The sequence below is a fragment of the Podarcis gaigeae genome, assembly GCF_964106915.1.
Source record: "Podarcis gaigeae genome assembly, chromosome: 10".
In the NCBI taxonomy this organism is placed as follows: domain Eukaryota; kingdom Metazoa; phylum Chordata; class Lepidosauria; order Squamata; family Lacertidae; genus Podarcis; species Podarcis gaigeae.
In genome coordinates, this window is record NC_139686.1 from 59,864,488 (window position 1) to 59,879,456 (window position 14,969).

The window sequence follows — 14,969 nt, forward strand, 5'->3', positions numbered from 1 at the left end:
TTACATCACAGGAGCCTACACAACACAAAACACTGTTGCTGTATGTAGGTTTTATTTTATTTGCTTTTTATCTTATATTTTTATCCATTCTTATATTTATATCCCATCCATTCTTAAGGAAATCAGCCCTGAGTGCTCACTGGAAGGACAGATCGTGAAGCTGAGGCTCCAATACTCATGAGAAGAGAAGACTCCCTGGAAAAGACCCTGATGTTGGGAAAGATGGAGGGCACAAGGAGAAGGGGACGACAGAGGATGAGATGGTTGGACAGTGTTCTCGAAGATACAAACATGAGTTTGACCAAACTGCGGCAGGCAGTGGAAGGCAGGAGTGCCTGGCGTGCTCTGGGGGTCACGAAGAGTCGGACACGAATAAACGACTGAACAACAACAACAATAACATCTTATATTTTGGAAATGTACATCCATTTTTCTCCTTTTTGGGGGGAGGGGCAAGAGAGTGGGTCCCTAAGCTATAGCTTGTTTAGCTTATGCGTAAATTCGGCACTGTATATGACCCTGGGGGGCCCTTCCAAGAGGTTCCAGTCGCAGCACTACCTGGCGGTCCACCTGGGGCTTCCTGGCCTAAGGCGCGCCAGCACATCTACTTTAATGGCCGGAGTTCCCTTCCACCAACCTTTAGTTACAATGCTAGAGGCCGGCAGCTCCTTCTGATCAGCCGGGAGCCCCCTTTTCGAGGGGAGGTTCCGCCCCTCGGCTCCTTCTCCCTTTCCCTCGACTTCATTCATCCTGTCCCTCCTCCTCCTCCTCCTCCCTTTTCCCCTCCCCCTAACCGCCTCCTCCCTGCCGGCGGTGGCTTCCTGGCTGGCTGGCTAGCTGGCTCTGCAACTTCCAGCTGGAGCTGCCTGGCTGGGTCTCCGCCTCCGCCTCTGCCTCTGCCTCTGCTTGTGCTGCCGGCGCTGCCGGCTGGGGGAAAATGTCCGAGCGAGGCGGCTTCTACAAGCAGGAGCTGAACAAGACGGTGTGGGAGGTGCCCCAGCGCTACCAGCACCTGACCCCGGTGGGCTCGGGGGCGTACGGCTCCGTATGGTAGGTGGAGGCTGCTCCGGAAAGGGGGGCTGCTTTGCTGCGCATCGGCAGCAGCAGAAGGTGTGCGGTGAGCCTCGGGCAAAAAAGGCTCCGCTCCAGCCGTGCAAAAGGGTTTTTCCCTCGCCGGAGCTGCGGGAAGCAAACAATGCCAGCCAGCAGCTGGGCGCTGGAGCCGCTAGGCCTGCCTGGTGCATGGAGAGCCAGCGCGCACAATGGGTGCGCCCATAGACAAGGCGTCCCCGGGATCTGCATGCGTCCAGGGTTTTGTGTTTTGCTATTTTTTGCGGGGGGGGGTCGACACCTGCGCGGATTGTACGCACAGGCAATGTTCTACGCAGCTGCCCTAGTTAAGTCCCCCCTCCCGGATGTATGGGCGAAAGCCAGCCACCTTAGGCTTGTATACCCACCGGGTAGCTGGGTGTGGAGACCACCTGGGATGTTAGGTACACGTAGGGGAAGGTACGCTGGGAGGCAGGTGCGAACCCGCCCCTGGTAGCTGCTTGGTTGGAAAGCAGGTGCACAGGTGATGGATTGACATGTGTGCCTTAGTAGGCCAGGCGAAGGGGGTGGACGTTGGGTGTGCATACAGGAAAATGTGCATATGCAATGTACAAACCGATCATATTTCACCCGGGATAATGATTTTGGGGTAGAGAACAAGAGATTCAAGGTGGGTTAGGTGCTCTGAACAGGAGCGCGTCCATAGGTATACACACACAAACACAAACACCTATATAGAATAGTAAGAAAATGATTCATTTTTGTCTTGTGTTTTGTGTGTGCAGAGCCTGAGTGTGTATTTGCGGTCAGCTGCGTGCAAGGTGCATAGTATAACAATAGGTAGGACCCCTTCCCATGGAGTGCATGTGTGTGTTGACCTATAGCCCTGTGCTGTGTGTCATGGGTAGGGGTGGGCTGTGCTCATTTTCCTGCCTTTTCCCTGCCCCCACCGGGAGTTCGGAGAACACACAGAGAGAGACAGAGCTGAGCTGCGCTCTCACAATGCCATTCAGCCTGGAATTCCTCGTGGGTTGCTAAGGGTAACCCTGGGCCATGCCAGCCATTGAAAGAGGTTTCCCCAGACTATTTTTAAGACCTCCTCCTCCACCGAACTGCACTGCTGAATGGGACTGTGGCAGGGCAGTGCTTTTATTCACACAGCCATTGTGGTCAAGTCCTAAGTGTGCTTTTAGGAACTGGGAGCAGCGCATGAAAATACAGACTGATTTCCCCTCTGGATGAGCGAAATATTAGACCCGGTTCTCTGCCACCACCTTTGAGTAGCTTTAAAAGCATTGCATGGCAGCTTAAGATAACCTTCCTCTGAAACGGTGTTTCCCAAACTTGAGTCTCAAGCTGCTTTCAGACAACAGTTTCCATCATCCCTGACTACTGGCCCTGCTAGCTATGGATGATGGGTGTTGTAGTCTGAAAACAGTTTGAGAAACTCTGGAACATTTTTATCGTTTTTCCAGTCACTCATGACATTGCATGCAACATTGGGGGTGGGGGCTGGCCTTGTGTTGGCTCTGTTGTGCAAGCCAGAAGCAATGATTTAGCAATAGTTATGATGTTAGCTGTCACTTGTTTAGGGCATGGTTGGAAGCAAGCAAAGTTGTGGAAACTAGGCAGCGTCTCTGGGCCTGGTGAGTGCCTGGGTAAGTGATCGGTACTCACCATGAGTCCATCTATCTCAGTATTGTCTTCACTGACTGGCAACAGTTATCCAGGTTTCAGGCACGGTTCTCTCCCAATTTTATGTGGAGATGCTGGGAATTGAAGCTGTGAACTTCTGCAGCCAAGCTCTACCACTTAGCTATGGCCCTTCCCTAAAAAAAGAGTCCTATGTATAGTCCACGGAGGAAAAGGATGTGTGGAGGACAGAAATGCAATAAAGAAAAGAATATATAAATACTGTCTTCTTTAGCGATCACTCGTAGCCGAGTAAGATTGTCTTCCATAAACACAGTTTTATCAATGAGTCCATAAGTGACTGTGGAGACCTATTCTGGATCCACACATCCTTCCACAGTGGGGACATTGGTTTCCGGGCGGGAGTTGATCATGGTATGGATTTGCCAAGCGTGTCTTCCTCCTAGCATGTTTCTTCCTTGCGTCCTGAGTTCAAGTGTCTTCAAAGCCCATGATACCTTTGGTAAAGGCTGTTCTCCAACTGGAGCGCTCGCAGGCCAGTGTTTCCCAGTTGTCAGTGTTTATACTACATTTTTTTGGATTTGCCTTGAGACAGTCTTTAAACCTCTTTAAATACTGTAAGGTTTTCATCACAAGCTCCTGCTTTTGTGTGGTCAGTAGAAAGCAGAGAATGGGAGTGAATTGACTGTTTCCATAATGGAGGGAAATAAGCACTGGTTTTTCCCCAAAGATGCATTGGGACTGCTGCTGTTTTGCTTCTTCATGAACCATTTGGAGCAGTGAAGTGTGTGGATGATGCCAGTTCATTCATAAGGGTGAAACCCGAAGCTGTCTATGGGGGAAATGGCCAAAGGATCTGTCCAAACTTTGCGGTTTGACAGCAAAAACGGCAAAGAGGATAGTCAGGTAACAAAGGCCCCAAAACACTGAGTCATAAACAATTTGCAGCGTTACCTGTGCACCCTGACGGGGTCCTGTGAGTGTACAGGAAATGCGCCTTGAGGTTGTGGTAAACACCTTGCCGGAGGCATCAACTTAGTGTGCAATGATAGGAAATACTCTTGCGTTTCAAATTTCTTGGAAAGGGACTGAAAGCAAAGTGCCGGCCTCATAATGCTTTTATGTAAGTCTTTGCTGCGGCCACATTAGGAATATGTGAGCAGCGTAGGAGCAGGGCCGTCTTAAGCATATCTGGCGCTGTGGTGCAAAGATCCCTCCACCACACACACACACACACACACACTCACACCCTGTTTCCCAGAGTTGTCAACCTTTTCCCAAGCCTCTGAGGGGATCACTCTCCTCCCGCGGAGGCTTGGGAGGCAAGCTGCATGCCCGCCAGTCATATGGTTGACGGGGCGCAGCTGGGAGGCCTGCACGGAAAGGGGAGGTCGCCAGGAAGCCACACAGCTCCCCCATTCACTGGGGCGCCCCGAGAGGCCGGCGCCCTGGCGCAACACACCACTAAACCCAATGGGAAAGACGGCTCTGCGTAGGAGCCAACTCCAGGGGGCTGTAGGTGCATGGACCCAGCAAAGAAGAATGGATACAAAACCATATGGAATATGCAGAAATGGCGAAACTTGCCGGAAGAATAAGAAATCAAGATAGCAAAATTTTTATAAAAGAATGGAACTGGTTTATTGAATATTTATAGAAAGAATGGAACTGGTTTATAAAAGAATGGAACTGGTTTATTGAATATTTAAATTGCAAACAGATAAAAAACATTTAGCAGGATTCTTGTAATAAACTGCAGTTTAACAAGAATATATATTTAGAATAGATAATTAAATGAACAAGCTAAATGAATTTGGATATGCAGAAGATATTAAAAAATAATGAGGGGGAAGGAAGTCAAATTTTTAAATGTTAAATTGATTGTAAAACTAGTGAAAATGTATACATTTGAAAAGTAAAAATAAAAAATGAAGAAAAAAGAGAAGGGTGTCTCACTGGATGTGGAAAGGAGGAGGAAGAGGAGCCATCGCCGCAACTCAGATGTGCAACATCACACACAAACACACACCTGCAGGCGTGTGCATGTGACATCACACGTCCATGTTACGGCGGGTGGGTACCATGTTACCTGAGGGTGAGATGGCTCTCCTGGTGAGGAACAGTGCAACATCTCACAGCAATGGGAAACCTACAGGAAAGAACAAATACTTCTATCTGGAGTTTGGAGATCTTTTCCCCGTGAGGAGAGTTGAAAGGATCTGAAGCTTTTTAGTCTACAAGATACAGGATTAAAGGGGAATTTTTTTGTAACTATTAAGAACTTTATGGAGAAAGTGGTTAAAGACTAACTTTCCCCTCTTATAGGTTGAGCAGCAATAGGCTCAGAATAGCCAAAAAATGAAGTCCTGTTTCAGAAAATGCAGTGTCAATTTATGGAACTCAGGGTGCCACAGGATGGTACTGGCTGCTAGCTAAAACAGCTTTGAAAGGAGAACAGAGAAATTCAAGAGGATAATTATATCAGCAGTTCTGTGTCCTGAATAGCTAATTGGGAATGTCCATGGCCGTATACTAGAAGCTGGGCTTACAAGGAGAACAAGTGTTGCCTTCAAGCCCTGCTTGCAAGTTTCCCTGAGGCATTTGCTAGTCCCTGCTGAAAGCAAGGTGCAAGCTAGATGAACCAGATGGTCTGATCGAACAGGCCTCTTCTTATGTTCTTAAGTTCTTATTTGGCTTTTGTAAGGATTACCAAGCAGTGATTTGAGTACTCAAAATGTATTATGTAAATGCCAAATGTTTTCGATGACTGGGGCTGCTACTCGAGTGAACACAGTCATTGAGTGGCGATTTTTGCTGGGACCTCTTGGTGTGATGCTGGTGGAACTGGGAAGCTCTCAATTAGCCTCTTTTGTCTGCCTTAAAGCACGAGGCTTGCTCAAACTATGATGCCACGGGTGTCCAGGACGTGTTAAAGAACTCATCCGCAGGAGATTGCTGTTGTGTGATGGGTAAAAACAACACCATCTGAATCCACTCAGTGTGCTTGAAGCAAAGGTATAATCTGGTCATGTACTTTGGAGGGTGCAGGAGGTTGAAAGCCCTGGCTGTGGGTTATGACGTGGTGGAAAAGCCCAGAATTCATTGTGTTGGCATGTGCATGCATTCGGTTTCTTGTGTGTTGCAGACAAAAGCAGCATTTTAGTGTCTCTGTTTTCACACGCTCGGTGTGTCAGTGCTACGGCAGGGAACATATTGTGCCTCAGCTGTCTAAACAGTGACTGCTGATAAGACCAGAGAGATGTTTCTTCAGACGATTGGAACCATGAAGGCTCATGATGGTGACCAAAGAAGGCTAATAATAATCTTGCACTTGAGAAGGCCTGGCCTAGAAATGTTGGGTTCCTTTTCATATACATGCTTCAGAAGCTTCCCAGTTCAGCCCTGAGCATCCCCAAATAAAAAGGTAACGTCACATAGCAGCATTTGGGGGAAAGACTTTTGGGCAGCATCCTCTGACGGAGGGAGTAGACTGGTCTAGACTAGGAACCAACAGACTGACTATAAAATAAGTGAATAATGGGGGGAAAGGTAGGATATACTGATAAGGCAGTTTTGTATGCTTGAAGGAAGTGGTCATCTGTTTGTTTGTTTGCTTGTTTGATTATTTATCTTCTATATCATACTTGTCTTCATTATTTGCTTATTTTATTTATTAAATTTGTATATTGCCCTCCATCCCTCATAGGAGGCTCACAACAAAAAAATACAAAATGAGAACACAAAATACGTAATAAAACAGGAACAAACCAATAAGCCCCCACTCCCACAGGCCATAGAAGGTTAGTCAGCCAAAGGTCTGGTTTTATAGAGAAATATTTTTGCCTGGGGCCTAAAGATATGTAATGAAGGCACCAGGCGAGCTTCCCTGGGGAGAGCCACCAAGGAAAGGCCTGATCTCATGTTGCTGCCCTCTGGACTCTTGTGGAGGAGGGCACATGAAGAAGGGCCTCAGATGATGGTTGAAGGGTCCTGGTCGGGAGCGGCATTCCTTGAAGTAGTGCTATGGAACCCAACATGTGGGTCTCAGGAGGTCTCCCATCTAGGCACTAACCGGACACAGACCTGCTTAGCTTCCAACAGACTTGGTGGCCTCTGACTACATGTTAAGAAGAGCTGCCTTATTCTGAGTTGGTCCATTGGCTCGTCTTCCTTGGTAATGTCTGTGCACTGGCTGTGGCTCACTAGGGTTTCAGACAGGAGCATTCCCCAGCCCTAGGAATGATGGGGGCTGAACCTGAGACCTTCTGCATGCAAAGCTCTGCAGCCGGACCCCTTACATTGCTTACATGCCAATTCCTTAGAAGAAAAAGTGATCTCATGGTGACCACAGAATTTCCTTATCCTATCTGCTTAGCCTCAAGATTATTGTGGAGGTAAAAGCTTGCATGATTTGCAATATTTGATAAGTCACAGGGATACATCAGTTGGACAATGCCATGGTTTGCACTCTTAATAATGGGAAACAACTGTGTGTGTGTGTGTTTACAGCCTGCCTCTCTTGTCAACACATTGACTTCTTCCCTGTAGCAATGCCAGTGATTTTGCAGAGTCACTGTGTGAATCAGAAATGAAATTTAGTTTCTGGGAAGCCAAAGTAGCCTTGTGTCGATACTGCGAATTATTTGCAGGACTGTTTTAAGAGCTTATTGATAACATCTTTCTGAGAAAAGCTGCAGAAATCTGCTGCTCGCTGTCTGCTGCAGGTTATTTGGTTCCCTGGTTTCCTTCCCTCTCACTTGCTCCCTTGATTTCCCCTTTGTGTTTGTGTAAGTGATGCGGCTGTTGGCAAACAGGGTAACGCGAGTGTTGACTTAAGGCAGGAGAACAATGATATCATTGGAAACAATGCTGATTTGGGAATGAGAAACAGCCTGTGCTTCTCAGGGGGGTCTCCATCCGTTTTCACAGCAAGACTTACCCCTGCTACCAGCCTCTGAGTTATATTCTGCCATGCAAAACTACAGAAATGAATGATAAATCTTGGCTCGATTATTATTTTAGCCCTGTGCTGATCGAGTTTTCCAGAATTATTACTTTGACCTTAAGGAACAATCGGGAGCCAACTTTAAACTCCATCTTTTCCTGATGTCAGGTGTGGGGCTTGTGGGTGTGGGACAGACTGGTTCATGGGCCAACTTTGGACCTGTGGGAGGTTTAATTTGTGCCCACGGGCCAGAGATTTCCTACTGCTTTCGTAAATGTTGGCACAGGGCTATCAATTAATTGGACGGATATATGCTAATAAAAGAACATCCAGACTTTCAGCTTACAGGTAACTCTTAATTGGGCACAACAGAAAAGTAGCTCAGGGGGTTAGTTACTGTGAAAAATCATATGATTCAGGTATCATTCAGCCAAGGTTCAGCTTCGCAGGTTTTTGTTTGGAGATGCAATAAATGGGTGCTTCGTATTTTTTCTAGATTGTTGCCTTATTGTTAGGTTATTATTATTATTATTATTATTATTATTATTATTATTACTACTACTACTACTTAGAATACTGAGTGGAAGGTAAAACTTCAAAATTTAAATAAAATAATAATAATAATGGACTCTTGTAAACATCTGTCTATCTATCATCTGTCTATCATCTATCATCTATCTATCTATCTATCTATCTATCTATCTATCTATCTATCTATCTTTTTTAAGGTTTTTTTTAACATATCATTTTCAGCAGTAATTAAACATACTTTTACATCTTATTCAAATTTTTGACTTCCATCAATCCTGTCTCAAAATTTTCCAATCTAATCTCTCAGTATGCATTTCTTATCTTCCCTATTACATTTCAAACACATAACCAATATCTCTATCTTTTTCTACTTTGTAACACTTCGTATATTTCTCCTTACAAAACTTCTTGTAGTCCTACTAGCGTAATTTGTTGATTACAGTTGCTCTTCAAATAATTCATATACTTCTTCCAATCTTCTGTAAATCTCTGGTCCCGCAGGTTTCGAATCCTTCCTGTCATTTTGTCCAATTCTGCATAGCACATTCATTTCGTCTGCCATTCTTCTTTTGTCGGAATTTCTTCTTGTTTCCATTTCTGGGCTAACAATACTCCTGCTGCAGTTGTGGCATATAAAAACAATTTAACATCTTACCTATTAATGTCCTGACCTATAATACCAAGTAAAAATCAATCTCTATCTATCTATCATCTATCTATCTATATCTATCTATCTATCTATCTATCTATCTATCTATCTATCATCTATCTATCTATCTATCTATCTATCTATCTATCTATCTATCATCTATCTATCATCTATCTATCTATCATCTATCTAATCTATCTATCTATCATCTATCTATCTATCATCTATCTATCTATCTATCAATCATCTATCTATCTATCATCTATCTACCTATCATCTATCTATCTATCTATCTATCTATCTATCTATCATCTATCTATCTTTCTATCTATCTATCTATCTATCTATCTATCATCTATCTATCTATCATCTATCTATCATCTATCTATCTATCATCTATCATCTATATCTATCATCTATCTATCTATCTATCTATCTATCTATCTATCTATCTATCATCTATCTATCATCTATCTATCATCTATCTATCTATCTATCTATCATCTATCTATCTATCTCATCTATCTATCTATCATCTATCTATCTATCATCTATCTATCTATCATCTATCTATCTATCTATCTATCTATCATCTATCTATCTATCTATCATCTATCGTATCTATCTATCTATCATCTATCTATCTATCTATCTATCTAATCTATCATCTAAGGGTCTGTAACAAGTTCTTGGATAGCTGATAACACCAGTGTTGCAGGGTGAACTAGATGATCCTGAGAGTTCCTTCCAGCTTTAAATTCTATGATTTCTGTGTTGGGAACCAGCCTGTGGGACTTTCCAGGCCACCCTCCTCACTGGCCTTTCTCTGTGTCCTCCTTTGAGTGCTTCTCTCTGCCTGGAATGGATCTTTGAAAGGGGCTAATTCCTCTTGTTTTCCTGGATTGAGAAATGTGACTAGAAGCCACTGACTTTTGCCAAATGTTATTTACTCTTCAGTCATGTCGTATCATGGACTGGTTGGATGCAGTGGAATGGTGTGAGGAAACAGCTGGGGAACCCCCCCCCCCAAGGAAGAAGACTCAGAACCAGGGGAGTGGTGGTGGGACAACAAGGAGTGGTCAGAGGGAGAAGACTGGGGAAAGGAGGTGTAGGAAGCTGAAGTGAGTGAGGCAAGTCTGTGTCAGAGATAAGTCAAGAATCAGAGGAAGAAGCTAAAGCAGGAAAGGGAGGAGACCAAGAGGCAGGGATGATTCAGGCTGGTGAAGAGGCATGGGTGTCTTCCCCTTCCTGCTGTGACAAACTCATCCCCTTTGGTCTCCCAGAACCAGAAGAGGCATGGAAAGGGCAAAGGAGAAGTTGGCTTCACACAGGTGCAGTCTCAGATTGTTTGGGGGAAACCTTGGAGAGGAAGGGACTTTGGCCTTCAGTTTGCTCTGGCCCACCTTGGCATGCAGACCCTGAAAGTGAATGCAGCCTTTGGCTGAGAATTATTTCCTTCCTAATGAGTGTTGGACTGGACTATTAAGACCTGGGTTCAGATCCTCCCTGTGCCATGAAACTTGCTGGGCTGTCTCTCAGCTTCGTTTTGTTGAAACGACAAAATTGATATGAAGTCCTTAGCTGTTTGGGAGAGAGGCAGGATGAAAAGGTAATTAAACAATAAATAAATATACCAAACTTCCTGTTTTGCAATGAGTAAGTTCATAAACTGTGTCACATCTCTTAAAAATTTAATTTTAGGACACATCATGGAGGGACTGGCTTTTCTGGTAGAAATGTTTGCCCGCGAGTGACAAGTTGTTTTTGCGTCATCATCATTTTTTAAGCGAATTCATACAACCTTTGAAAGAGCAGTCTCAGTTAAGTAGCTGCCGTCTGATGTCAGAAGCACTGTGTCAGATACATATTGCACCTGCTATAACCAAAGTTTAAATTAAGACACAGTGTGTGGCGTTAAAAGTACACATAAAAAACATTTACAGCATTCGTACTATTCAAACTCTCTTTTTGTCTAGGACTTAACCCCGCTCCATTCCTGCCACCCCCCAAGTAATTTGAATCATTATGTGAAATAACTAATGTTGCAACCCTGTGTCCACTTTCACTGGATTCTGTTTCTTTAAGGTGAATAAAATTTCATTGCAAATAAAATGGTTAGGATGGGAAAGCATTTTTTACACTGATGTAAAAAAAAAAAAATTCCTGCTGCAGAATTCTAAGCGTTGTTACCCAATGCTGATGTTCTGCTAATGGACTTCCACTGGTGAAACAGAACTTCCATTTCTTCTCCTCTTCCATGCAGGCCCCTGTGCTCCTCAAAATGTTTTCCAGAGATTTGGGGGGCTCCGGAGCAGCTATTGGGATGTGTAGGGAGAATGAACTCTGCTGGTGCTGTATTGGATACAACCCAACAGCTGTCGTTTCCTTCCATGAATAGAACAGTTTACATTCACAGAGTGGGGCTCTCCCATCTGCCCCTCCCTTCTGTAGCCTGTGCTCACCTGAAAATCTGTGTCTGGAGGACTCTTGGGGACAGTGTGGGACATGGGCTTCAAATGTTGGGTGGGGGCTTGGTGGCCATCTCCCACTTTCTTACCTGAAAGGAGGAATAGCTTAAAGCTGAAGAAGAGAAGGGTTTGGATTTGATATCCCGCTTTATCACTACCTGAAGGAGTCTCAAAGCAGCTAACATTCTCCTTTCCCTTCCTCCCCCACAACAAGCACTCTGTGAGGTGAGTGGGGCTGAGAGACTTCAGAGAAGTGTGACTAGCCCAAGGTCACCCAGCAGCTGCATGTGGAGGAGCGGAGACGCGAACCCGGTTCCCCAGATTACGAGTCTATCGCTCTTAACCACTACACCACACTGGCTCTCAAGCTGGTATCCAAGAGGCTATTGAATTGCTTCTAAAAACAGCTTCAGATATGTCCTACCTACGTCAATAGCAGTTTGGCATCTACGTGTCAAAAAGATCATAGATCTGCCACGCATCTACTCAAACTACTGAAACTCAAGATGCATGTAGCTCAGAATCCTCTCTGCAGTATGTGTGCTCATTTGCCACGCATGATGTTCCGCACATGGCTATCCCACTTTGCTGCGTGGAAATGTTATCCTACTTGGAAATCTGGTATGCTTTTAAGTGGCCCTAAGTGGCAAGTTTAGGGCTGAGGCATTGGGCTCAGTTGCACAACAAAATAATTACATGTTTCCGCTATGTAGGTCAGCCGAAGACGTATGAGGCCAAGGCTTGTTCTTTACTTGTGTCTCTGGGAACAGTCACTCTACTGGGGAAAAGGGAAGACTGTGTGCCCGGTGTAGATTAACTTTGGCTTACTTGGTGTTCTGCCTCATATTTGTTGCAATGTTTTGCTTGCATAGACTGTTCCTTGTTCTTTCAGCAGGTGTGGGTGAGGGACTTCTGGCCTTCAAAATGTTATTGGGCTCCCTATTCCCATCAGCACCATGTCCAGCGGTCAAATGGGAGTTGCAACATTTGATGGAGCACAAATTAGCCGCCTCTGTCCTTATATCAAGTTTCTCTCTTGTAGCTGTGGGGTGCACGTATGTGTAAATCTCAGTTGGTCGACCTCCCAATTTATCATTCAGCCTCCAATTTAACATTCTGGGGGAGGGGTATTTATTCTGCTCTTGTTATCTGAAGCTTATCTTCTTTTTCATAAATCTTCCTCTTTCAAATAATTCTCAGTCTGTGAGACTGAGATTTATCCCTTGCTACCCATTAAGGATTTGTGTTTTCCTAATTGCACCTGGTTGTTGTTTTCTAATGCCCATGTAGCTATGAAAACCATTCGTGTAGTGAGAGTGCCAATTATTTTTTTCCAGGCATAATGATGGAAGTGGAAATGTGCGGTGCCTCACACACACTGCTCAGCAGGTTTGCAGATGTCCCATTGCTTTATGTATAAAGGAATTCTTGTACCTAATACCAGGGGGGGAAGTGAGACCATTAAGGGGCAGATTATTTTGAAAAAGGGTGGTGCTTCAAATTTATATATTTTTGTGTCTTCTTTTTGTAATCAGTTACTTGCTTCCAAGTTAGGAGCGAACTGAAAAGAAAGCAAAGAGCTGCTCAATAATGGAAGACTTTGGAGTTGCATCTTTTCCATATCCACTCAATAACTTGTTCATTATCTTGGATATACAGAGGTGTGTGGCATTCAGAATTCACTGCAAGCAGGCAATGGCATGGAGAGAAATAATAGGCAAACTAGACGGTGTTGGAAGCCTTAGAATTGCTTGCTCTATAAACTTGATTGATTTTGCCTAGGATCTGTAATAGGGTTGCAGTTCCTTCAGTTTTGTGCCCACTGGCTGTCACTGATCCTAAACACACTGGTGTTGCCTGAAGACACATAGGGTCCCAACTAAGTCATGACACAGCACCCAAAGTATACAGGCTTCCCCAAGGAAATGCAGGTCTCTTCTATCAATGGCTCCCTCGCTCTTGGCTCCAAGTCTAGAAATGTAGGAGCGCAGAAGTGGGGACTTCATGGTGGAGCATCTTGCGCAAAGCTTGCAAAAAACAAAAATTCAATCTTCAGGGCCAACAGATAAATAAATGTCAGGTACATAAGGGACGCGGGTGGCGCTGTGGGTTAAACCACAGAGCCTAGGACTTGCCGATCAGAAGGTCGGTGGTTCGAATCCCCACGACGGGGTGAGCTCCCATTGCTCGGTCCCTGCTCCTGCCAACCTAGCAGCTCAAAAGCACAAAGTGCAAGTAGATAAATAGGTACCGCTCCAGCGGGAAGGTAAACGGCATTTCCGTGCGTTGCTCTGGTTTGCCAGAAGTGGTTTAGTCATGCTGGCCACATGACCCAGAAGCTGTATGCCGGCTCCCTCGGCCAATAAAGTGAGATGAGCGCCACAACCCCAGAGTCGGCCACGACTGGACCTAATGGTCAGGGGTCCCTTTACCTTTACCTTTTACGTAAAGCTTGCCTTTCCAAAACTGCTTGCGGTGCGTAAAATCATGACAATAGCTAGTCATGAAGGGAGTTTCATGTGTTGGTCCCTGTTACTAGCCCTGCCACACTGGCATGGATATGCAGGGAGTGGGGCTAATAATAATAATAATAATAATAATAATAATAATAATAATAATTTATTATTTCCACCCTTCCTATCTGGCTGGGCTTCCCCAGCCACTCTGGGCAGCTTCCAACAAAATATTAAAATACAGTAATGGATCAAACATTAAAAGCTTCCCTAAACAGGGCTGCCTTCAGATGTCTTCTAAAAGTCTGGTAGTTGTTCTCTTTGACATCTGGTGGGAGGGCGTTCCACAGGGCGGGTGCCACTACCGAGAAGGCCCTCTGCCTGCTTCCCTGTAACTTGGCTTCTCGCAGTGAGGGAACCGCCAGAAGGCCCTCAGCGCTGGACCTCAGTGTCCGGGTAGAACGATAGGGGTGGAGACGCTCCTTCAGATATACTGTGTCCTACATTGGGGGCAGGGCCAGTAAGGAAATAAATCTGGAAATAAACCACTATCTGACTTTCAGGAGACATCTGAAGGCAGCCCTGTAGAAGAAAGATGTTAATGTTTGATGTTTTGTTGTGTTTTTAGTATTCTGTTGGGAGCTTCCCAGAGTGGCTGGGGCCACCCAATCAGATGGGCAGCATACAAATAATCAAATTATTTTTATTAATTGCTTGAAAGTCTTCACATGGAAAACAGGCGAAGGGGGTTTATGTTACCTGACATTACGACTGCCGCAGCAGCCAATTCATATAATAGACAGGGGCAGCCCATCCACCGCCACCATGCCCCGCCCCCCAGCACACCGCCGTGCCCACCACCATTTCCGCCGCAGGAATGCCCTGGCTCTTGCCAAAGCCTGGGGGAATTGGGGTGGGCTTCAAAGTGTTGTTGCTCAGCTTCGCCCCCCGAGGGCGAGGGAAACTTGAGTGGCAATGTTGTATGTGGGAATTTGCAGCAAGAGCCAGGGTGTTCTGTAAAGCATTGCCTCCCTGTTGCTGCCAGCGGCAGAAGCGATCGGGCCATTTCTTGTACTTCTGCCGCCTGAGGTGCGTGCGTCACCCTACCTCATGGGTGGGCCAGCTCTGATAATAGTGTTTCCTTGTAAAACAATTTGATAGTGTTGTTGTTGTTGTTACATGCTCTCAGAGCTTGGAATATCTGGAATGTTTGAGCCTCA

At 45.2% G+C, this 14,969-nt stretch overlaps 1 protein-coding gene and 1 long non-coding RNA gene across 2 annotated transcripts in view; one reads left to right on the forward strand and one right to left on the reverse strand.

Moving 5' to 3' along the window:
* Positions 1–14,969, reverse strand: part of LOC310825732 — a 240,438-nt gene that overhangs the window by 84,977 nt on the left and 140,492 nt on the right. The window lies entirely within an intron of this gene.
* Positions 785–14,969, forward strand: part of MAPK11 (mitogen-activated protein kinase 11) — a 49,219-nt gene continuing 35,034 nt past the window's right edge. Inside the window, exon 1 of the mRNA XM_083699446.1 lies at positions 785–1,050. Within this exon, the coding sequence (XP_083555572.1) occupies positions 938–1,050 (113 nt within the window). The 5' untranslated portion in view covers positions 785–937. The remainder of the gene's footprint in view (positions 1,051–14,969) is intronic.